The 23515-nt window shown below is 39.1% G+C and overlaps 1 protein-coding gene across 4 annotated transcripts in view; it reads left to right on the forward strand.

The window, feature by feature from the left end:
• The window catches only part of bach2b (BACH transcriptional regulator 2b), a 98407-nt gene extending 82068 nt beyond the window's left edge, over window positions 1–16339 (forward strand). For all 4 annotated transcript variants that reach the window (XM_085371943.1, XM_085371940.1, XM_085371941.1 and 1 more), the window contains 2 exons: window positions 12355–12561; window positions 14585–16339. In XM_085371943.1, coding sequence (XP_085228069.1) covers window positions 12355–12561; window positions 14585–15082 — 705 coding nt within the window. In that variant the 3' untranslated portion in view covers window positions 15083–16339. The remainder of the gene's footprint in view (window positions 1–12354; window positions 12562–14584) is intronic.
• The last annotated feature ends 7176 nt before the right edge of the window (window positions 16340–23515 follow it).

The raw sequence follows: 23515 nt of genomic DNA on the forward strand, positions 1-23515 counted from the left end.
AGAGCTAGTGGGAGGAATAAGGAAGTAGTCCTGATACATCAGCACATTGATATTTTTTTTTCCTGTCAGGCAACACATAAAATAGGACAGGAAATGCACAGACCTTAATATCAGTTCCGCTCCTCTTGCAAAATGCCAAAGAAACTTTACTCTAGTCTAGATATGATGTGGCTGTGGTCTAAATAAAGATTTGCCATTCATAATGTTATCTTTGGAGCTGTTTTTTAGGCGCATGCAATAGTGATACCAGTACATGAATAAGATGCCACATTAAATTTTTGTAACTGGTGCCTTTGTTACCTTACCATCTCCAGGCAATTGTAGGCAGTACATTAGCATCAACTGGAAATAAAGTACTCTTTGGAATTATAGTTTAATGTTGTAATGGAATCAGAAATATGATGGTAAGAACATCTACGTAGGCAAAAATGGGAGAGCCTTGTTTCAACTAGGAGGATGTTTGTTTATTGCTTTCCATGCTTCATACGGGCAATACATCTAAAAACACAGGGCTGTCTGGGACACAGAAATGACTCCAGTGACTCTCGTCTTTGAGGCTTTGCATAGGTCCTGGAAGCACAGAGACATTTAGCATCCAATGGTAAACTGCAGAATTCTTGCAATGTTGACTTGTTAGCCACTGGCAAACCAGTGTTGTGATGTTTTGTACCCACATTCCCAGTAATAGTGTCAAGTACTACAAGGTTTGTTTTTGGATTTTCTGTGATGAAGTTTGACACACTTTTCTTATTTGCCAACCCATTTCTTTATATCTGTTTCCTCTGCAACTCATTATTTTGACAGTTAAATGTCTGATATTGTTTTTAATTTGCAGTGGCACTGCAGAGTGCTCAGAGTGGGGCAGAACAGTTACCAGTGAATGTCTCAACATTATCATGATCTTCATTAAATGCTGACTAATGGCATGCATGGGAAATTCTACTCTACAATCTAATTTATAAGCATGTGAGATGGGATTAATTAAACGCATGCAGAATTATAAACTGCACATTCCAGTATAAAATCCAATTTTAATTTGGATTACATGAGAGGCAAATATTACACGGACTTATGCCAGAGGTATCAACTAGAGACAATTTTAGGAAATTGCTTTATCTTTTAAAGAAACTTCCAGAGCAAATACATTTGTGTAGGAGTAAAGTGAGGGTTGTGGTGGATTCTGCAGGTGGAACGCAGACCACAGTGAACTGTCCCACTGGGGATCATCCATCGAGGTGTCCCACTCAAGCTTGGCTGGCAGGTCTCCTCATGGTACCTGCGTGTTGCTGAAACTAAAGAAATCAAATCAACTTTATCCTATACCATTTTTTTAACTCCCTACACACACACACACACACACACACACACACACACACACACACACACACACACGTTGGGGACATTTTTTTGTTGTATAGTATCTTGCCCATTCACATTTTGACCTGCAAAGTGTAACTGAACAAAGCAGGGACCAAACCACTGAGCTCTCGATAAAATCCAACAAATTGCTCTTCCTCCTGAGTCCCAGTCGTGCCCATGTATTTAATACAGATATTATTATTTCAGTCCAGATCACTACAGCCAAAGAGATTTCTGGAAAAATTAACAACTCACACCAATGAAGAATTCTAATTTTACCTACTGATTGCATTTTAGCGTGTGTAATGTTTCACGTTCACCTGTTAAAAGGGATTTTTTTTCTTCTTACTGTGGTCATTTACTTCATTATAGGAGGTCATCTGAATGTTGGGATTTTCCCACTGATGTTGTTTGGTCTTTACCCGAAAATATAAAGAACCTCGAGGTGGCAGTTGTAATTTGGCACTGTATGAATGAAATTGCATCGAATTGAATCAAATAGCTTAATTGGCAACATCTGTAGTTAGTGGAGACAAAAGGAAATGCAGTTTAATATTACAGGCCAGACAGTAATTGTCTTCTTCTATCATTCTGGCATTGGCACAGAGCTGGTTAACTCTCTAAGAAGTTGGAGGTGTTTATTCAAATGAAGAGCTTCAACATTGCAACATTAAAAAAGTAAATTACCACATCCTGCTTTACACTGAAGGCACTGGCATGAGACTGATACTGATCTGTAGCAAATGTAAAAAACAAAACAAAAAAACAACAGCAATTGTATGGCAGTATTGTTAGGCTGACATGAGTACCCACCTGCTCATTGTTATTTTATTAAATTTTTTTTATCTGCCTCATTTCACATCATTAAAAAGCAGTGTTGGGTAAGTTACTTTAAAATAGTAACTTAGTTACATTACTAGTTACTTCTCTCAAAAGTAACTCAGTTACTTCAAGTTACTCGTTACTTTCAAAGTAACTAGTTACTAGGGAAAGTAACTTTGGTTTTACTCAGAATTCTCTTGTTAATGTGTTTCTTCCATAACTTTGCCAGTCTTCTAGCTTGCTTACTTGCCACAAGTGCACTGTGCCACCTACCAATAGAAAGGATATGATAACGTGCATATTTCCACGAGAGAAATCCCACGCCTGGACCGTCATTGACTGCTGCCATGATTCTAGCCTACGTCACAGAGTCATGTGCGCCTTTTACATCCAACACAAAAACTGCAGTCGTGGTGCTTTCGATTGTACTCAGAACTCAGAAATTCTGCCTTCTGAATAGGAAGATGTAGGTAACACCAGACTGCAGATGAGCTGCATACAGGGCTGGACTGGGACAGAAAATTGGCCCGGGCATTTTGACTAGAAACTGGCCCACCATTATAGGAAAAATCATAAAGCCTTTGAATGAAAACAAACACTGTTGTGACAGTGATATTCACTGTTTTGATGGTATATATGCATCAATCTATCAATCGTTTGTTGTAAGATTCAGATAATTATTTTTTAAAAGCTAGACATTTTAAATGAGAATAAGAAAGAAAAGTATTTCTTTGTGCCCCCCATTCCCTGTTAATGCCCTACATGCCCCCTTGGCCACACTTTGCTAGATCCGCACCTGCACAGTTACCAGCTGTCAGCTACCTAAAAAAGGATCCTGGGGTTATTTGTCTCTCAGAAACAGTTCATAACTTCCCTTCAACTCATTCATGTCATCTAAAAGGTAAACCTGTTTCTCCATCACCTGCTCAGCTCTGATGATCCAGTAAGGACATCTCCTGGTTTCATCTTCATGTTTCCCTCTCACCAGATAACCAAACCATATCATGACCAGCAGCTTTTTTTTTGCAGCTGTGGCTCCAGCAAACATCAGCTGATACTAGAAATTAATATTAAATAAATTCTAACAACAGCTGATCAAGCTTAAACGTGCTGCTGTTGTTTAGCGCGACATCCGCTGGTTTCCTCTTTCGGCGCAAAGTGGGCGATAAACAAACAAGAGAGCCGATCAGCTGATCATTGATCAGTTTTCATGACTGAAGTAGAAACGGGAGAGGGAGGGGGGAGAATGAAAGAAGAAGAGGCAGCTGTGCAGCAAAGACACAGAATAACTCCAGCTTTGTGCCTTTTTCATTGTAGCTGAATTACGGGACAAACTGTTCCTTTTCACCTCAATAAGAAACGCGTAATATTTTCTCTGAATGCCAGACGGGACGGCTGGCAACTCTAATAACTTATGAACAAAATAAGGTTCAACATCATTAACTTCATAGCACCACCCAGCTGTGTAGAAACTCCGTCATGCTAGCTAGCACGCAGTACGGAAAAAGTCAGAATAACGAAAATAAACTCCACCTAAGCTTGGTTTATATCTGACCCAGAGAGACTGCAGGTCATAACTTCTTACCTGAAGTTCAGTTCACACTTGGACCGGCGGCCGCCTCGGGTCTCTTTTCCTTCTGCGTCCCTTTTCCTTCATCCACCTGCTGCCTCCACCACTTGCTAATGTTACTGAATCTGTGGAAACTCCGCGATGCCACCACACGAAGTAACGAGTAACGACCCTATCTAAATCCCAGTAACGAGTAACGCGTTCCTGATTTTGGCATAATAACTAGTTACCGTGCTCGTTACCACAATAATAACGTAGTTACTGTAACGCGTTACTTAATAACGCGTTAGTCCCAACACTGTTAAAAAGACATTGAGTCATGTTCATCTTGCTGTTTTCATGTTCTGGATTGTTCATATTCAGAGAAGCAGACAGATAGGGTGATGTTGCACTGAAGACAACAGTATAAGCAGTCAGACAAATTTTAGTGCATGGTGTGCAGACGCTCCAAATTTGTGAGAGAACTTGTCTCTTCTCTAGTCGAAAGCATCACATAAGTAATATTTGTATCCTGAATTTGAGACTGGAACATCAATTATTGTTTAACAGCACACGTCGCCCATGCCTGGCACCGCACCGCTGCTGATAACAGATGAGCCCTACTTTTCACTCTGTACCCCATTTCCAGCATAATGACCCAGAGAAGTAGACTAAGGGTGGGGAGGAGAGCTGCAAAGAAATGTAAATCCAGAGCAGTTGGCTGTGAATTTATGACCATGGCTGAAGCGTACTCTGTCATCCCGGCTGTGCTGCTGAACTCGTTAGTGCGGTGGAGTGGTTATATTTATCCATCCCCTGTGTACTAGTGAGTAGTCGAGAAAGAAAGTATTACAAGGTCATGGCATCCCCTTCCCTCTTGTTCTTCTTCGCCTGTTTTGGCCAAAGATCCTAGAGTAATCAGCACACGGTCCAAAGACATGAATGTCAGGTTAATTATTGAGTCTACATACAAAGAACATAGAAAAATTCACTAAATCGTTAAATTAGGCTTGTAGTTTAAATAGCTTGTGTGCCACATAGAAATATCAGTCCGTTCCACATTATGGTACATAATCCTTCTAATCATAGACGAGGAGTCATCTTGCCCTTGGCTTTGTGTGAACCTGGCTGCTCCTGATGTTTCATAGGTCTGTCTGTTTTTGTCTTTGAGGCGTTGTCGTGCCCTGGAGGAGCACACAGAGCTGAGTGTGGCCTTGAAAGCTTGCGTTATTATTTATTCATGTGTCTGCATGCAGATGTCGAGTCGAGATGAGGGTCCCTGGCAGCTCAGAGGGCTGTACCTCTAATGAGGAAACTCAAACCTTTTTCCTCTCCTAGAGACAGACTGAGATCTAAATTTGCTCTTCAGTGAGAAGTCATTTTGATTCTGTCATGGGTAGGCACAGTGCTTTATCCCCCTGAGTGCAGCACTTGCACCAGGTGATGCCTCAGCCACCGCTGTACACAATCTGGTGGAGAAACAGAGGTGAGCTGCCTCTGCCGTACCTCTGTCTGTAGTCATCTAAGTGTCCAAAGGTCTCAAGGGAGCATCTGCCGAGCCCCATCGGCCAAGTATAGTAGAAGCATGGAGCTGCATCTCTATCTAGTCTCTTCCTCCTTTGTTTGACTTTGTTCTTCCTGTGCTCCACTGAGGAAGCCACAGAGAGAGAAAGGGAAGGGGAGAGGAGAAAGGGAGAGCTGCAACTCCTCTCATCCCTGCCAAGCTCTCTGGCTGTCTTCCTCTGGCTCTTTGTTATGCCTCTTCTCTTTCCCTCACTGCCTAAAGCTACAGCTCTCTGGTGCAGACAGATACCACTGGGGTGGATCTGCCTGTGATATGCTTATTGTAAGGTCTGCCATCACCTAAGAGAGAGAGGCTGCCTTATTGTTGCTCTCCAGACTGAGAGAAAGAGAATAAACAGATACAACCTTGATTTCTTGTCATATCAGCGACCAAGCTTCTGGTGGCTTTCTGGATTTGATTCTCCTGGCCTATTTAAAGATCTATTTAGCACATTAATTCTTTTGTTCAGCAGCATAAGAGGACTGCTGCTAAGTAGTGCAGATACTCATGCACCCACAGTTCACCTGATACTGATTTAGATCAGGTTGACAAGTCACTGCCCCTCTCAATCTGTCAAACTGGCACACTTCCAGGTACTAGGGGACAGATGGAGGGGGACTCTTTTCTTGGATCACCTTTGCCCCATCTGCTGAGGATGTGCTGTGTGTTAAATATGAGGCACAGAGAGCTGAAATCTCACCAAGTCGCTTATTGTCAGGCGTGTGGAGTGGGGCTTTTTTGCCATCTTGTGGTCAGATTTAGAAACTGTCTGACAGCAAGCAAACCCAGAGAGAGAATCGTTTACCTGGTAGATTAATTTCAAAATTACCAGTAAATTAAAATGTAATCCTTCATTAATCTCGTGATGTGTAACAAAAGCCAAGTTTTAAGATATTAATAAAGATTTTATTGTTAACTGTTGTGGGGTTTAAATTACGTTCAATTTTAAAATTTTGAAACTGTTTTTTTTTTTAAATCATTAAAGAAAATAAACAGTGCAAAGTTAGGAACTACACGATATATATTATTTTGTAGTTCTAACATACGTAAACATTAAAGGCATTCTTCCGCATTTTTGTATTGTTTTTTTACTTTATTTTTATAAACTTTTTCAAAGAGAAAGTAAACGTCAGTCACATCAGTCAAATAACTATACAGAAGGTTTACGGTTCATTTGTGTCCACCTTTGGTTTATTTATTTATTGTTCATTCGTTTTTTGTTTGTTTGTTTTTGATATTCAGAGGGTTCTCATAAGTCATATCAAAAGACAAGTCTCTCAAGAGGGAAAGGCAATATTCTTATCCAGAAACTCATTGCCAGCCCCTAAGTAGAACAAGATGGTGATAGTATTCATAATGAACAAACAAGCGGAAGTTAGTTTTTTAAGTATTCTGTCCCAGACTGGTATGATATCCAAGTACTTTCACGTACTTGCAGTCTTAAGTCTCCTGAGGAAACAGTCCGGTGTTCCATGTTAACCGTAAACTATGTAATACTATACATTTAGGTGAAGAAATACCCATCTATGCATTTTTACTGGTAAACTGTGTCAAATGCCACCCAGTGGAATTATCATGCTTTTCTTTCAGCTTTTAAGTTATTGGATTCTTTCTACTAGATGCCTGAAGATGTTGCAGTGGAGATAGATAAGTTCTTGGAAGCTTTTATTTCCAGTCCCAATAAAGACTGGAAAGGTATATTTATTTATCTTTGATCTAAATACTGTCACGGTCTGGAATGTGTATGGTGGACCCAGGTGCGAACACAAGCGAGGATGCAGGAGTGGATTTAAACAAAAGCGAGCCTTTTATTATGGCTGATGAAAGGAACAAAACAGAGTGAAGGCAGCATATGAGTAGTAGCTCAACAGAAACCTAAACTGGACAAACTATGGAAAGGCTATGGCTGGAAATACGGAACACAGGGGGTGGGAACACAGACGACGCGACCCAGACTGTATGAAACACAGAGACTAAATACACATGAGGGATGATCAGGGGAAGTGGATGCACACGGGGAACACAGGTGACACTGATAATCATAACAAGACACGGCAGGAGTGAACGTAACACTGATGGGAGATGGGCAAAGTAAAACAGGAAGTACACAGAGGTTCAAACAGGAGGAGAGAGAGCACGGGGAGAACGCAGACATAACGGGCTGGGGAAAACATAGAATAAAACACAAAGAGAGACGAGGGCTCATAAATACACAGAGGGGCACACAGGGGGTAAGAGTCACGAAGGGAAAACACATAAGGAACAACGTAACAGATCAACCCAGGAAGCATGGCCTAAATAAAGAACAAAATACAAAAATACATGAAAACTAAGAATACTGGGCCCACATGGCCCAGGACCATGACAAATACTTCACAATTAGGGTTACACCAGTGAGTCAAAATGCACAGCTGTGCTTCTCTGTGCTAATCCTCCATGCAAAGCACAGACATCCCCCCTGTATCCGTATGTAGCCATAATGCCTGAAATTTAATCCTTGATTCTTGCTCTCCCCAAATGAAAACAGCAGTCGCCTCAAGATGCTTAATATTCAAGGTAAAGACCCTACAATAACAGAAAGGACGCAATTGTCATTTCTCCTTTAATTATTGCTGATAAGCGGTTTATTAGCTAATCATGATTTAAAAAAGAAATATTAGTGTAGGCAATGTATTCATTTTTACCTCACAGCCATAAAAGGCTAATGAGTTATTATTGTCACCCTGCTGGGTGGACAGCGTGGGCACCTAATTCTGTGAATGCAATGACCTGAGAACAACGTAACATCATCTATTATAGGTGCATCTACAAAAAAATCTTACACAAGTTCAAAACTAAATAAATAAGAGTCAAAGGTCAGAGGTCAAGTTTTTTGAAAATCTTATGATTGTAATAACTCAACTTCAAATTGATACCATAGTTGCATTTACTAAAACTCCTGGACACGTTCAAATCTCAGTGATCTTGACCTCAAGGTCAGGGTAAGTTTTCCGAAAACCTTGTGAGTGTGATAACTTGAGAACAAGGCGACATAGAATTCTGAAATTAATACCATAGATATGGCTAATAGGAGGCTGAGGAGTAGCACTGACAGTGTCTAGTATGGTCTATGAAACCATGGGAAGTACAGCAGAAAATGTTGGCTATTCTCGTTCTTTCTTTGTGATCATGTTCTTTGACATTACATTACAATCGTCGAACCTTCTTGATTGGTGTGTCAGTTAGACACAGGGAACACTCACTTAGTGTCTTTGTTTCTTTGAAATCCCCGTAACTTCTACTTGATGTGGCTCTATCAGCACTGGCGTGATGTCAAATCTTCTGTTTCCCAGGAGTGATATCTCAGTTTCCCCGTAGTTGTAGTTTTTACGTTGCTCTTAACGCCTAGACAATCTGAAGGTACTCCCCTCTTTTTCATTTTTTCCTCCATTGGCTCAGGTGTGCCAATGTAAATGAAAAAACACTCTGAGCCCTAGCATCTGGGAACGGAGTCCGTTTTCTTTAAGTGGTTTTTTTTATGCTGGTATGAGTCTTTCTTTTCACGAGATTTGGTCAGGTACTCTTGATCCACAAACTTTCTTCTCCCATTTTGTAGAGTCTTGGCTTTTTTGCTATTCTTTGGTTTTATATTCCAGGAAATAGGCACAGACAGACACTGGTTTGGAGCCTTAGGGTGGTTTGGGTCCCAGTGACTGGCATCAGGACTGAACACCAAGTATCATGACTTCTAGTCTATCCAGTAAATCCAGGTCCAGCTTTTATTACACCTACACATTTTTGTTTACCCAGCCTTATATTATCGCATCAAGCTACAGTAAGATCCACCATAGCACAGATACTGATCTTAGTATATCACAAGAAAACATAACATGCAAATACAACTGATTTCTTTTTTTTTTCCCCTTTTTTGAACATGTATTATATGTGTATGTGTTGCTTTCAGTGATTTATAGATCAAGGACTTATTTACTTGTATTACATATCTTGTTAGGGCTTGATGTGATCGGGTCCAGGTAGACAAGCATTGCGGGAGCTCCTGTACCCAGATATGCGCTCCAGCATGTAGTTTTGTGGTTTCAGTACAACAAAGATTTGGTATCTTTGTTGTACTGAAACCTCTGGCATCATTGGCATGCCGCTTTCTTTGCTTGCAATTTGTTCTAGGGGTCACTCTTGGATTGTAGGTATTTCACTGGTCTTTGTTGTCCTCTCTGGGTTTTGTGCATATCCAATTTGTAGTTTAAACTGTCTTTTTAGCTGAAGCATTGGTCTGGGGGCTTTGAGGACTTGCTGTGACATGCTGAAAATCCAATGATTCTGCAAACTTCTCATGAGCTGTAGCGTGCCCTGTTGTCACTTCAAACTGTTTTTGGGAGGTCATGTCTGCCAAATACTCCCTTTATTTTGGGGACGAGAGCAGCTCCGGCGATGTCATCTTTGGATTTTTCGACACCCAACATCCAGAAAAATATTATAAACAACTAAAGCTCACTGCTGCACATTGAGGATTCTGATTGTTTCTTTGGTTAAAGAAGCAATTGTTATTGCAACTAGATGAGGTCATGACCAAGAATGACCAAGCTAAGAGAAGGAAACACTGCTGATGGCTAACTAACTGGACATAGTGATAGTGGACAAGCAGAGGACCAGTGACAGATCTAACTATACCAAGTGATAGAAACATCAAGTTGCTCTAGTTTGGATCCCATCTGAGATCTCTTTAACATTGTCAGGGAAATGTGGATGTACTAATTAGGTGATTAAGGAAACAGAAAATCTGTTGGAAAGTCCCTTTTACACTGCCGAAGCTGCGGCTCCTCAAATCCAGAAGACAGCAAGAACACTTTGATCTGGGACAATCAAGCAAGCAATTTCCACAGCTACATTAATAGGCTAGGACACATCAACGTTAAATGTTTCAATGGATCCATTTTAAAGTTTCAGAGCTTTAAGTCATATTTCTAAGCCATCACCTTAGAAACAAACAGCATCACAGAGGGCGCCCTTATTATTGATATAATTAACTAGAAATAAAATGTTATTGTAAGACCCTACAATATTACATACAGAGAAAAATCCAACAATCATATGACCCCCTATGAGTGAGCACTTTGGCAACAGCAGGAAGGAAAAACTCCCTTTTAACAGGAAGAAATCTCCAGCAGAACCAGGCTCAGGGAGGGGCGGGGCCATCTGCTGCGAACAGTTGGGGTGAGAGAAGGAAGACAGGATTAAAGACTGTGGAAGAGAGACAGAGATTAATAACAAGTATGATTCAGTGATTCAGAGGTCTGTTAACACATAGTGAGTGAGAACTATATTCTTTAGCAAAAAGGAAGCAAAAAGTTTTAAACCTAATCTTAAAAGTAGAGATAGTGTCTGTCTCCCGAATCCAAACTGGAAGCTGGATTCACAGAAGAGCGGCCTGAAAACTGAAGACTCTCCCTCCCATTCTACTTTTAAATACTCTATGAACAACATGTAAGCCTGCAGAGCGAGAGCGAAGTGCTCTAATGGAGTGATGTGGTACTACAAGGTCATTAAGATAAGATGGGGCCTGATTATTTATGACCTTGTATGTGAGGAGCAGGGTTTTGAATTCAATTCTGGATTTAACAGGGAGCCAATGAAGGGAAGCCGAGGCAGGAGAAATATCCTCTCTCTTTCTAGTCCCTGTCAGGACTCTTGCTGCGGCCTTTTGGATTAACTGAAGGCTTTTCAAGGAGTTTTTAGTACATCCTAATAATAATGCTCAGGTGGACGATAGGTTTTTGAGTTTTCCAGCTGGGGTGGACAAAGCTAAGCATCAGGCTTTCCAGTGAATTAAAAGTCTGTTTTGGTCTTTGGTTGATTAATTAGCTGGTGTGGAAAATTGCTGCCACACCGCCACCTCGACCTGTGCTTCGAGGTTTCTGATAGTTGGTATGACTCGGGGGTGTTGATTCTAATTCTAATAATCACCCTGCTGTAACCAGGTTTCTGTAAGGCAGAATAAATTGATTTGTTGATCAATTGTTAAGTCATGTACTAACAGAGACTTGGAAGAGAGAGACCTAGTGTTTAATAATCCACATTTCACTGTTTTACTCTGTGGTGCAGATGTGGATACTGTATTGTTCTTTCTTTGTGATTTTTATTAATCTTTAAATCATTTGTTGTTGTTGTTTTGTTTGTTTGTTTTTTGTCTGTTTGGGAGCTGACACAGTCTTTAAGGGGATGGGGTTTGGGGGGATAACAGGAGGAGAGAAGCTGCAGAGAGGCGTGTAAGACTGCAACTCTGCATCCTGGTCCCAACTCTGGATAGTCACGTTTTGGGGGTTTAATAAATTTGGCCAGATTTCTAGAAATAAGAGCTGCTCCATCCAAAGTGATGCCGTCTCTCCTAACAAGACCAGGTTTCCTCCAGAAAGTTTCACAATTATCTATAAAGCCCACATCGCTTTTTGGACACCACTCAGACAGACAGCGATTTGCTAGAGCATTCATTTCTTCTCCTTTTTACCACAGTGGTGCATGTTTCTGTAACACTTTTTATGTTGTTTATATATAATGTCTCTGTAGTAGATGGCACTCATTAGGTTGGCTGCATAATATTCTTTCACAATTCATTTGTTTCAAACTAACATTGCCCATATCCATTCATTTTAGTCTTTAATCTTAGTTATTTGTTTAATTGTGTAGTCATTAACATGTTTGCTTAGCAAGCAAAGGTTGCTGATTTGATTCCAGCCAGCGAGATAAATCCCCTTTGGAGTTTTATCAGTAATGGCATTCGGTGTAAAAACTCTCAAATCAAACATCTGTCGCAATGAAGCAGCTGAAAGTAGCTTTTTTTGTGCCTTTTCTTCTATTTTGGTTATTTGTTTAAAATGAGTTAATTAAAGTCATAAAGTATTCAGTCAGTTTATACTAGTTTAAAATAAAACTGAATGTAGAACTAATGTTAAATAATTAATTTGGTACATATCAGACTCCATACAACAGTTGGAAAGTCTTTGGTCTTAAAGCTGAAAAAATGCTTATCCTTTACGCAGTGTTTTTATTTTCCTTATTTTGCCAGGTCAAGCTTCCTTTTCCTGTAGATCAAATCACAAATCTTCCAAGGAATGACTTCCAAATGCTGGTGAAAATGCACAAACTGACTTCAGAGCAACTTGAGTTTATTCATGACATCAGGCGGCGGAGTAAGAACCGCATCGCAGCACAGCGTTGTCGCAAGAGGAAGCTCGACTGCATCCTCAACTTGGAGTGCGAGATAAGAAAGCTGGTGAGTGGATTGATTGTTCTAACACACTGTCATTAGCCGTCACCCAGTGAGAAGCTGCTCTCTTCTTTGGACACGGACTCACCTTAGTTATAACTATTTCATTATAATCAGTAACATTTTATTCTCCTCAGCACTTTCAAACCATTGCTCTCCAATGACTGTTCACTGGAGCCCTAACCCTGCTGTACTCTCTCTGTGCAGTCAGATTGCGGTGGTCCCCCGTCTTCTTTCTGTTTATTTATTCTGATGCTTAAACTGAGCTGATCCTGTTCTTCTGCAAGGGATCCCTCTTCTACAGAAGCCATCCTTCTGGGTGTCACTTCTAACGACAATGTTTGTTGTGTTGACTTACTAACTATACAACCCCCACCCCACCCCCCACCCCCCACCCCACTCCCCGAAAAAAGATGTTCCTAGGCACCCTCTTTTATACTTTTTTGTCCATTTGTCTCCCTTTCTCTGTCCTCCTCTCTGGACATCCAATCACGCTGTTTACATATAATCACCTGATGTCCAGCCACACCTTATCAGCTTCTCCATCTCCAACCTTTCACCCACTTTTAACTAGGGTAAAGGTTACTTCATGAAAACCACTTTATCATATTTTTATCTTTTCTATGTTATTCTCAAATTTATAGATTCCGTTACATATGAGCATTCAGTCACATATCAATATAGTTCATTTTTCATGCAGTTTATGCAATCTTACTTAGATTTCATTAGCTAATTCTTACATTGATTTTTACATATTCTCTTTTGATTCAAATACATTGTTCTCTTCAAAACTCCTTGTTTGCTGTTCACAATGTATTCAGTGCAATTTCTTTTATTAAATCATACATTTAGGTCAGACATTCTTTTGGATCAGTGGCTCTTTGGTGTCGCTCACTGCCATCCTACAGACACCCCAGATCAGTATTACGGAATGAAGTATAATTAACTATCAGCAAAATCACAGATGAATTATGGTTCTGTGTTCATCTATTACAACACATAATACCATTTCTTGTGTTCAAAATCATGTAATGTAGCCGCACACAAACAGATAGGATATCTATCTCCTGACATTGGACTCGTCTCTGTGCTTGTCCTGCTACACCTCAGTGCAGCCTTCGATGCTATTGACCATAATATCCTATTAGAGTGATTAGAGCATGCTGGTATTAAAGGTACCAGACTGCAATGTTTTAAATCATACTTATCTAACAGACTTATATTTTTTCATAGAAATAGAGTGTTATCTTTACATACTAAAATTAATGATAGACTTCCGTTAATGCTTCTCTTAAACTCTATCAATAGAAGGCATAGCATACATTTTCACTGCTGTGCAGAGTATCTATCAACAAAGCCAGATAACACACATAATGACCTTTAATTTCCTGCATCTAAATTCAGATAAAACTGAGGTTATTGTACCTAAATATCTAACCAGGCTTACTCTGGATGGCAGTACCTTGGCCTCCAGGAACACTTGGATTTGTTTGAGGATCAAAATAAAGAAACACAAAAAGAAGACTTTGAGGGGACCATATGGATATGTCCGTCAGTGTGCATATTAAACAAATATGTAGGACTGCTTTCTTCTATTTTGGCAATATCTCTAGAATTAGAAACATCCTGTCTCAGAGTGTGTATTTGTTCTTCACTCATTCTGTGTTAGCACACTAATCTGTGTTAAATCAGTGTTAACATTCCCAAGCCTGACTGGAGCAGCCCAAAAGCCATGGTGAGTTGGGGTTGACTTAAGACACAGTCTTTCATTGCTGTAGTTGTAGGTTTAAGTGACTGACTTTGGCTGAGATTGTCATCTATTTGCCTTACTGAAACAGAAATCCTAAGAGGAGTGCTGGGCAAAAATGCACAGAAGAGAAAAAAGTAGTTTGTAAAAAGCACGAGAATGAATGGAAAGTTCAACAGGCAATGAGTGGAAAGCTTTTTTGTAGTGCTGTACTCTTGTGCACAGACTTATCGATTGCATCTTGAAATGAGTCATAACCTATGTATGTGTGTCTGTGTGTAGGTGTGTGAGAAGGAGAAGTTGCTGACTGAGAGGAACCAGCTAAAGGCATGTATGGGTGAGTTGTGGGAGAACTTCTCCTGCCTGTCACAGGAGGTGTGCAGGGATGTTCAGCTCAGCCCCGAGCAGGTCCAGTCGTTACACCACTACTGTCCCATGCTGCGCCCCGCCATCTCCACTGCCAGCAACAACACTGCCCACGAGCCCAAGGCCTCCCTCAGCACCAACACCACCACCAGCATTGACCTTACCACCCACTCGGGCTCAGCCACACCAGAACCAACCTTTCACGGTTCACCCGGGCCCTCGGAGAGCGACCCTGACGTGGCTGTCAGAAACAGGGCAGACAAAGATACAAACGGCCAAGACGCCACCAGCTTGTATATAAAGTCAGGGCCACCGGTGGAAAAATCCAACCAGACGGTAACGGTGGATTTTTGCCAGGAAATGACTGACAAATGTACAACTGACGAGCAGCCGAGGAAGGACTGTACTCAGTAGTGGTCGTTCTCTGTTTTGTTTTCTTTTTCATTATTTAATTTTGCTCTTCTGACAAACCCTCTCTCAGGGTTGTTGAGACAGTCAGCATCTGCCAGTGTTCAGTGAAAAACAAGCTTTGTTTGTATTTATATCTTTTTTGACGGTCGACACTAAAGTTGTCTTAACAACAGCAATACTGTTCTCCAGGAATTCTCCTATTACCGTGACAGAGTGGAACTTCTCACCAAACCCTTACGATGGTGCTATACTTGCCCCGGCAGCAACCTCTACAGTGGAGACTTTGTTCTTCATGTGTCACACATCACAACTCAAAGTCAAACCTCATTGGACCTAAACTGCAGCTCGCTTTGTCTCTCTGCATACCAGCAGTATGTCAGTTCCTGCCTTTGTCTTTTCCTCTTCTCTCCTTGCCACTCTGTCTCTCTCAATCTCTTCTACCTCTTTCTGTCTCACTCTGCATCTCTCTCTCTGTCTGTTTCTTCTTTCACTATATCTGAGTGACACTTTTGGTCACAGCAATTCAAACTCAGGAAGAAAAAAATCCTCTGAATGTTCAACCTAATTCATGAAAAATGAGAAAACGGCTTCTGTACACACGGAAGTTGCAAACTGTAAAATGTTCATATGCAAAAATGTCTTCAAACGTCTCTCATTTGTATTGCTGTACAGAAGAAATTTGTACAGATTGTAACCGAAAACATTCCTCCTATGCCTTCCACGTGGAATTGAAAGGAGAAAAAAAAGGCTTTTGCAGGCAGTTAAATGGCTATTTTTATTTCCCACTCATCAGCAATACCATTGTATTTGGATGTTGTACTGGTGACTTTCAAGTGCTTGTTTGGCAGAAGTGTATATAGCATGATGACTGTAACAGTGATTTTGTACAGCTAGACGCCTAGATGTTTCTTTTTCACCGGGGTTATAACAAGGGAAAAATTGTTGCTTTGCTGTTTCCTGTCCTGCCTAACGAACGAGGGGAGCGTTCTTATACTCAGGAGATCAGCTCGATACACATTTAGACACAGTACACACAGGCACGCACACATCGACACACACATTTTGAGCCCCTTGCATGTATAATTGAAGATGTGTTTTCGAGAGCGTGGCTCAGGCTGGCTCTTCTAAATCTTCGACACCTCTTTAAATGTGAAAAAAAAATCCTTGTGTTTTCTTTTTGTTTTTTAAGGAAACGTATTTGTTCCCAGAACTTTAATATATCCTATTTGTTTATACACAATGTTGTCATTTGATGATAGGAGACAGCAAAAAGCCTCTCCGATTTTTTTTTTTTTTTTTTTCAAATTTATGTTGATTACGATAAAATTGACTAATGAAAAAATGAAAAAGCATACAAACATAAATCACGCACTTTTTTCCTGGCCCCAAGTAAGGGTCTTTACTTCAGACTGCTTAAAAGTCAGAGACTGGAGCACTTAAATTGGCAAAAAATATCTATGAAGAATATGAAAATATGCCGAAGGAAGCTAATATTTCATCTTACATTTTTATTTCTTTAGAAATTGAATAAGCTAATTCAGTTCCTTTGACGTGAAAGCAGTGTGTGTGTTGTTCAGATGATTGAGTAGCAATCATATAAGATAGTAAAGTGTTTAACCTACTTGTGCATTTGTTTTAAACACCCTACTTTGTAATGTGCATGCATGCTACCTAATAGCTATAAACCTAGTTAGTTGGTTTAGCTTTTTTTTTTTTTTTTTGCTTTGTGCATTCTCTCTGGAACATTCTGCTATAAAAATGCATTTTCACATTTCTATATATAAAGAATCTGAAATATGTCAACCCTTGCTAGAGGCAGAAGTAGCAGAGCTCCACACTCCAGTGCAAAGGTTGAATGAAAATGTTCATTGCACTTTAAAGCTCCAATCCAAATTGGCACTCCCTATTAGCCTAACAGGGCTGAAGTTCATGTTTTTACTGTAGTTTCTTTCAAATGTTTCCTATAAAAAAGCTATGCTTATGTTAAAACAGATGAGTATCTAATACAGTACTTTGAAAATGAAATTCCTTAAAAGCTAAACCTTAATGTTAAACTCATTTATTAGCATAGTTGAAAAGCTGCTCTGTTGTCACAAGGGGTCACCATAGCAGGTAGCGCCGCACACAACCTCAAAGAGGATCCGTGTCTCCGGCCAGCGACCTTTCACGCAAATGTACAATCAGTAACATTATGGAGACACACAAGCTTATTTGCATTTAATAGCTTACTTGAACAAAATATACTTGTTTGAAATTTTTATGAGCCACTGATGTTCTCACGTTTTCAAGTTTTCTCTGTTGTCTAAACAGTATTGCCCTATTTTACTGCTTCCAGGCTAGCTGAAAGCCATTCAGCTGGCTTTGTCATACTAGAAACCTAATTTCCTCCATGCATGTGTGAAAATGCAATAGTTATGTAAGAAGTAAATTAAGTCATTTTAAAACTTTACTTTAAAGCTTTACATTTTTATTAATAAAACGTGTTTCTGTTTTGTTTTTGTTTGTTTTTTTCAAATAACCTGTAATACAAGATGCTAAAGAAATAGATTATAATTTTACTTAATAAAAATATGTTCCAGGTTTTAAGAATCTATAGCTAATTTGCCATCCGTAAACATTTCCTTATTAGGTTATCAAAAATTAAATAAATATTAGTGTCCATTTTATATGATCATTTGAACCTATTTAAGTGGGCCAGTAGCTTTTGATAGTGCTGTAAAAGGTATATGAAATGTATTTTATCAGGTTATACAGTGGTGCCCTCTTCCTGATTTCCTTTTTATATATGTTTGTCACAATTACACGTTTCAGCTCATCAAACAAATTTAAATATTAGACAAAGATAACACAAGATGAGATGTTTGTCCAGTCTCTTTCTTCTTATTGAATCATGAACATGTGATGGACATGTTTAATGTTGTTCTGGGTTCTTCTGTTACCTCCTGGATGAGTGCTGGGAGGTCACAGATCTGCTCTTGGAGTCATACTGGTAGGCCTGTCACTCCAGTTAATTACTGTTCCATGTTTTCTCTATTTGTGTATGATGGCTTTCACCGTAGTTACAAAGGCTTCAAAATAGCTTTGTAACCCTTAACAGACTGACAGACGTCAGTTACTTTGTTTTTCACCATTTTCTTTAGATCTTGACAGTCTTTTAGCCAGCTTCACCTTGTCAGACAGGTCTGTCAGTAATCAGGCCTGAGTGTGTTTAATGAAACTGAATTCAGCTTTTCAAAAAATGTGGTAAATCACTTTTAATTCATGATTTAAAAAGAGGGGCAATTATTTTGGATAACTTTTCTACCTCTATCAATGAAATCATCATTCAGCTTACTCAGGTTATCTTTATCTAATATTAAAATTTGTTTGATGATCTGAAACAAGTGTGACAAATATGTAAAACACTAGAAAATCAGGAAGGCTTCGACATGTTTCTAACGATTTGTTTCAATTGTTCTCCCCGTGGCTCCGTATGTTTTCTTGAGGTATTCTAGATTCCTCCTCAGTTAAAATGTGGGCATGAACTGTGAAAGCCCTTAAAGACTGGTGACCTTTTCAGGGTGTACATCACACTCACCCTCTGACAGCTAAGATGGGCTCCAGCCCTGCTGCAACAATGAATGGGCTAACCAGTTGAGAGAATGGATAGATATTCCAGTTAACAATATAAAATAAAAACACAGAAAGGGGAAGAGTAAACTGTAATAATATATCATTTGACATCAAGAAAAGTAAATAATATTAATAATTGAATTGACTAAAACATGTCATTTAAATTTGTACAACTAAAGTGATTTATTCATTTTCTTAACCTTTTTCTTTTTTCAATTTTAGAGGTGACAGGAAATTCATTCATTTATTCATTTAATCGCAAAAGTCATTTCTAATGTCACTTTAATTTACTTTAGTGAACAGAATTTTAGCATGACATTTGGGGGATGTTAATATACCAAGCATAGCAATTAGCCATACTAGCCTTTTTGCTGATTTTGAGGGTTTTTTTTATTGTTTTCTACCCAAATGTTTCGAGGATTGGGGCTTTAAAGATTGCATGACATTTTTCGGAGTTCTCCCCATGACCTTTACTGATGTAAATCCTAGATGTAGTTTGAATGATGACCTTGTTTGTAAGATAATTTCTGTTTCACAGCCAGACAGAGAAAGTGTAACTGTAGTTTAAAAACCTGTTTTAAAATTGTTCAATCGTCCCTGTTTTGTACAAAGACCCACACATGCACACATATGATCACATACACGTACACGTATTGGCACAGAATGAGTGTGGAGCAATAGTGACTCCTCTACAACTGAGCTTGTTTCTTGTTTGTTGAACAGTTTATTTCTAATTTGTTCTTTTATTTGCGTGCACATATTTACTAAAGCAGAGCAGTATTTTCCCATGTTAGCATTCTGTCACATTCAAACAAGAGAACTAAAGCGAAATAATCGACATTTTGACATTTTCTACAAACATTATGCAACTCTTTTTCTAATTCTTTTGATTTGTTTAGAAACTGAGGAAACCTCTTTATATTGCTGTTTGCACACAATGAATTCAAACAGCTGTCTCATGGGAGACGATTAATTCCAATATTATCACAGAATTTCTCTGTGTTATTAATTTAACTTGACATTCCCATAGAGGGAAAATGAACGATGACACAACACTCCCCGTGCATGGTCCAAATTATGGGCATCCTCAGCAAAAATGGTGAGATAATTTAAACATCTTTATTTAACATCAACGCAGCACAGTTTGTACCATTGCTATCGCTAACACTGCTGTTTAAAATGCCACAACAACAAAAAAAAATGCTGTCTTGCCTCTACTGGTATCAACCCACACAGATGGTTTTGGTTTAATTTTGTCCAGATTTTAGTGCATGTGCTTTTCCCTGCACTCAACTATAATGGAAACAAAATTTCAGTCTTTCATTGCATGATAATAATGCGATGATAAACTCTCAAACACTGACATGTCAAACCAAAGCTATCTGTAGAATTGGGAAATGTTTTATTGTTATTTGGGTGAACCATCCCTTTAATATCTCAGGGTGCCAAGCATTTACACCTGCTCTCTGCATTGTACTGAAGCAGACTATTTTTTTTTCTTTGTTTGTTTTTACCTGCTTTGTTTGTGCATCAAACCAAAATTTCCTTCAAGCGGTTTTGATATCATTTAACCTTCAGTGCTAATTGAAACCCACACCACTCTGCCCCGCCACCTCCACAATTTAAAAACTCACACACACTTACACACACACATAGCCACTCTCTTTGATGCTCCATTGTCCAGCTAGTGGCCAACGGTCTATTTCAGCCCTCTGTGGCTAATAGCACACAATGAATTAAACTATGCAGAACAAAGGCAGATGCACAGTCGATCATTCTCTGCATGTTCACAAAAAATATGAATTAGTGCAGCTTTAAAGTGATTGAACACAAGTAAAATGAATTATGAATTTGATATTTTGCTAAATGAACTTTTCCTGTATATTTTTTACAGTCAAACAATGTGTTTATTGCCATTACATCAGTTTTTAATTATGTGCACAATTTTGCTGTTGTTGTAGCTCTTTTTGGTTGTTTTTTAATTTTGGATTTGTTTTGTTTTGGGGGTTTGTTGTCATTGCTTCTCTGAAACAAACACTGGCTTTTTAACTCCAAAGGTTGTTCTATTGAAGAATACGAACAAAAACATGCCTTTCTCACAGATTGTTCAACTTTCTTGAAAAAAAAAAAAAGGAAAAAAATTCTGGTTTCCTGGTCGAGTGCACAGGTTGAGATCACTGAGTAGAGTATAAATATAGAATATGTTTACAAATAGGTGTCATGTCACATTTGATCAATTTTTGCCATGTAAAACTTGCTCGGTTCAGTTGAACCGATTCTTGGTGTTGTGGAAGAGACAGAATGAGTTTCCTCACCTTGTCTTTAATCCAACTATTGGGATGGGTCAGCATTACATGGATACAAGTGCACCTCCAATATTTGCCTTAGAACTTGCAGAGGCCATAGTTCACATTTAAGTGAAGCGAGTGTATGCAAGGGCCTGAGCCCCCATCCCTTAGTCACCAGTGCGGACTTTCTCACACTTATCTACCTGTGAAATCCTTCATACCTCTCATAACTGGTCAATGACTGTATCAGCAAACTGCATCAGGTGTTTTTTCTACATGCTTTTTACACAGATTATATGGATTATTGTATTAGTAGGTGCATCATTTTTAATGTAATAGCTCTTAAGCTTGTAGGTGTTGTTTTTTCTCTCATTTTTCTAAATGACTGTTTTGTGTTAATATTGTCAATTTGAAATTACTGTCATTTGCTTATTCTCTACTAAGAGTTCTTACCTAATTTTAAATGCTACATGACCCTAATTAATTAAATGACTTAATAACCATTGTAAATACGGTATTGTGAGAACCCCATTTTCATTCATTTCTATTGCTAGTGTTATATAAATGATTTTTTTTTTGTCTAGACACCATTTCTCTTTAAGAAATAAAGAAACATGCATATCATGTGTTGTGCTTTGTTTTTCTCTGTTTTTGGTCAACATTTGAGGTAAATGTCTCCTTACCTTTAATTATTCCACTCAACAATCTTTGTGTTTAAGCCTTTTCACTTAAAAAACACATTTAAATTACTTTAGCTGATAGTATGCATACATCTACTGCTAACATTTTTATATGCTACTTTAACACCAGCAGATTTGGGCACTGATCAAAAAAAAAAAAAAAAGGTAAATCTGCATGCTGTGGCGACTGTAACTTAACTTTAAATTCAGTTTTAGCTAAACAGTGCCTGTGTGTGTGTGTGTGTGCGCGCGTGCGTGCGTGCGTGCGTGCGTGTGTGTGTGTGTGTGTGTGTGTGTGTGTGTGTGTAAATTCCCCACTCGTCCTGTGGGCAGTCTTCATCCTTCAAGCTCAGGTCCTCTGTTGTGCAGATCTCAGATATCATTTGTGGGATCTGCTGTAGCTGCTCACCCAGTTTGGGGCTTAAAGCCCTGACTGCAATCATTACCATGGGGACTATTGTTGCCTTCGACTTCCACACCTTATTTAGCACTTTTCTCTGGCCTTTGTATTTTGCTATTGTCTTGTGGTACTTTGTTCTAATGTTGCTATCACTTGTTATAGCTACATCTGTCACTGTGCCCATATCCCTCTGCTTGTCCACCACTACTATGTCCAGTTGGTTAGCCATCACCAGTTTGTCTGTCTGTATCTGGAGGTCCCACAGGATCTTAGCTCCATCATTCTCAACCACCCTAGAGAGCGTATCTTATTTTGACCTTGGGACTTCCAGGCACAGATGTTCCTGTATACTATGATAGACAGCTTTTATGGTGCTCCATGTATGCCCTGCCTGCTAGCATTGCACTTGCACTCAGCTGTTATATGCTTGATTGTCGCAGAAGCATCTTTATACATCCAGTACTGCCATGATTGGTGTCACAATGATCTTTCTTGTTTCATCCTGGATAGTCGTTCTGACACTCACTAGTACTGTACTGTAAGCCTCCTTCTTTCCGCTTACAGTACAGTCTCAGGATACTGGTATAGGAGTGAAACCCTCCATAGTAAGGAGCTTCCTTCTCTTGATGTCAGTGGTTTCTATCTCCTCCTTTTGCCATCCCAGCAGGGTATCTGATTATTATTAATCAGATTCAATTATTAGGCCCCTCTACTATGGAACTAGATGGGAGGTGTATACAAGAGTATGTAAAAACAATAATCAAAATACACATTCCATGGTTTCAAAAAATGATATGTAGCCAGCTAGCTAACTAGACAACTAGTAGTTTATTATAACATTTTTAAAATGTGTGGTATGCATTCACAAGGAGATATGGGAACCTAAACAACACAAAGTTCAAAGAATGTATTTTTCTCTCGCAGATGGTAGTGGTACCACGTGATACTATATCTTCAACAGTGACAGGCAATATTTTTTAGCTTCACTTTTGCTTTGTACACAATTATATAATACTAATAATAAGCCATAAACACCAATTCCAAGAATTCTTTCTCTTTTTTGCAGTTTCAGATTTCCCTATTTCCTGTTTATTCTGACAAATATCTTCGAAGACTTTTAAACTGATTTGATAAATACGTGCTTTGACACAAATAGCATTTGAATTCATGCCTGACTTCTCCAAATTCTCCAAAACTACCCACAAAGTAGCTCACAATTTATAGACAGAGCAGATAAAATAAGTACTGAATATGTCATTAATTTTCTAAGTAATTGTATCTCTAAAGGTACTATTGATATGAAATTCCTACTAGATGGCAGTAACAACCCATCAATTCCACACATACAAAGAACTCAGACCACGTGTTGATAAATTAGTGGTAATAATGAGAAATGATGCTGTGAAAATGTATTGAACACGCGGCTGAAATGAATTTAATACCTCTTACAAAAGCT

Source organism: Diplotaxodon limnothrissa, linkage group LG15, assembly GCF_057381915.1.
Source record: "Diplotaxodon limnothrissa isolate DT_005_m linkage group LG15, D_limnothrissa_male_GT1.1, whole genome shotgun sequence".
In the NCBI taxonomy this organism is placed as follows: Eukaryota; Metazoa; Chordata; class Actinopteri; order Cichliformes; family Cichlidae; genus Diplotaxodon; species Diplotaxodon limnothrissa.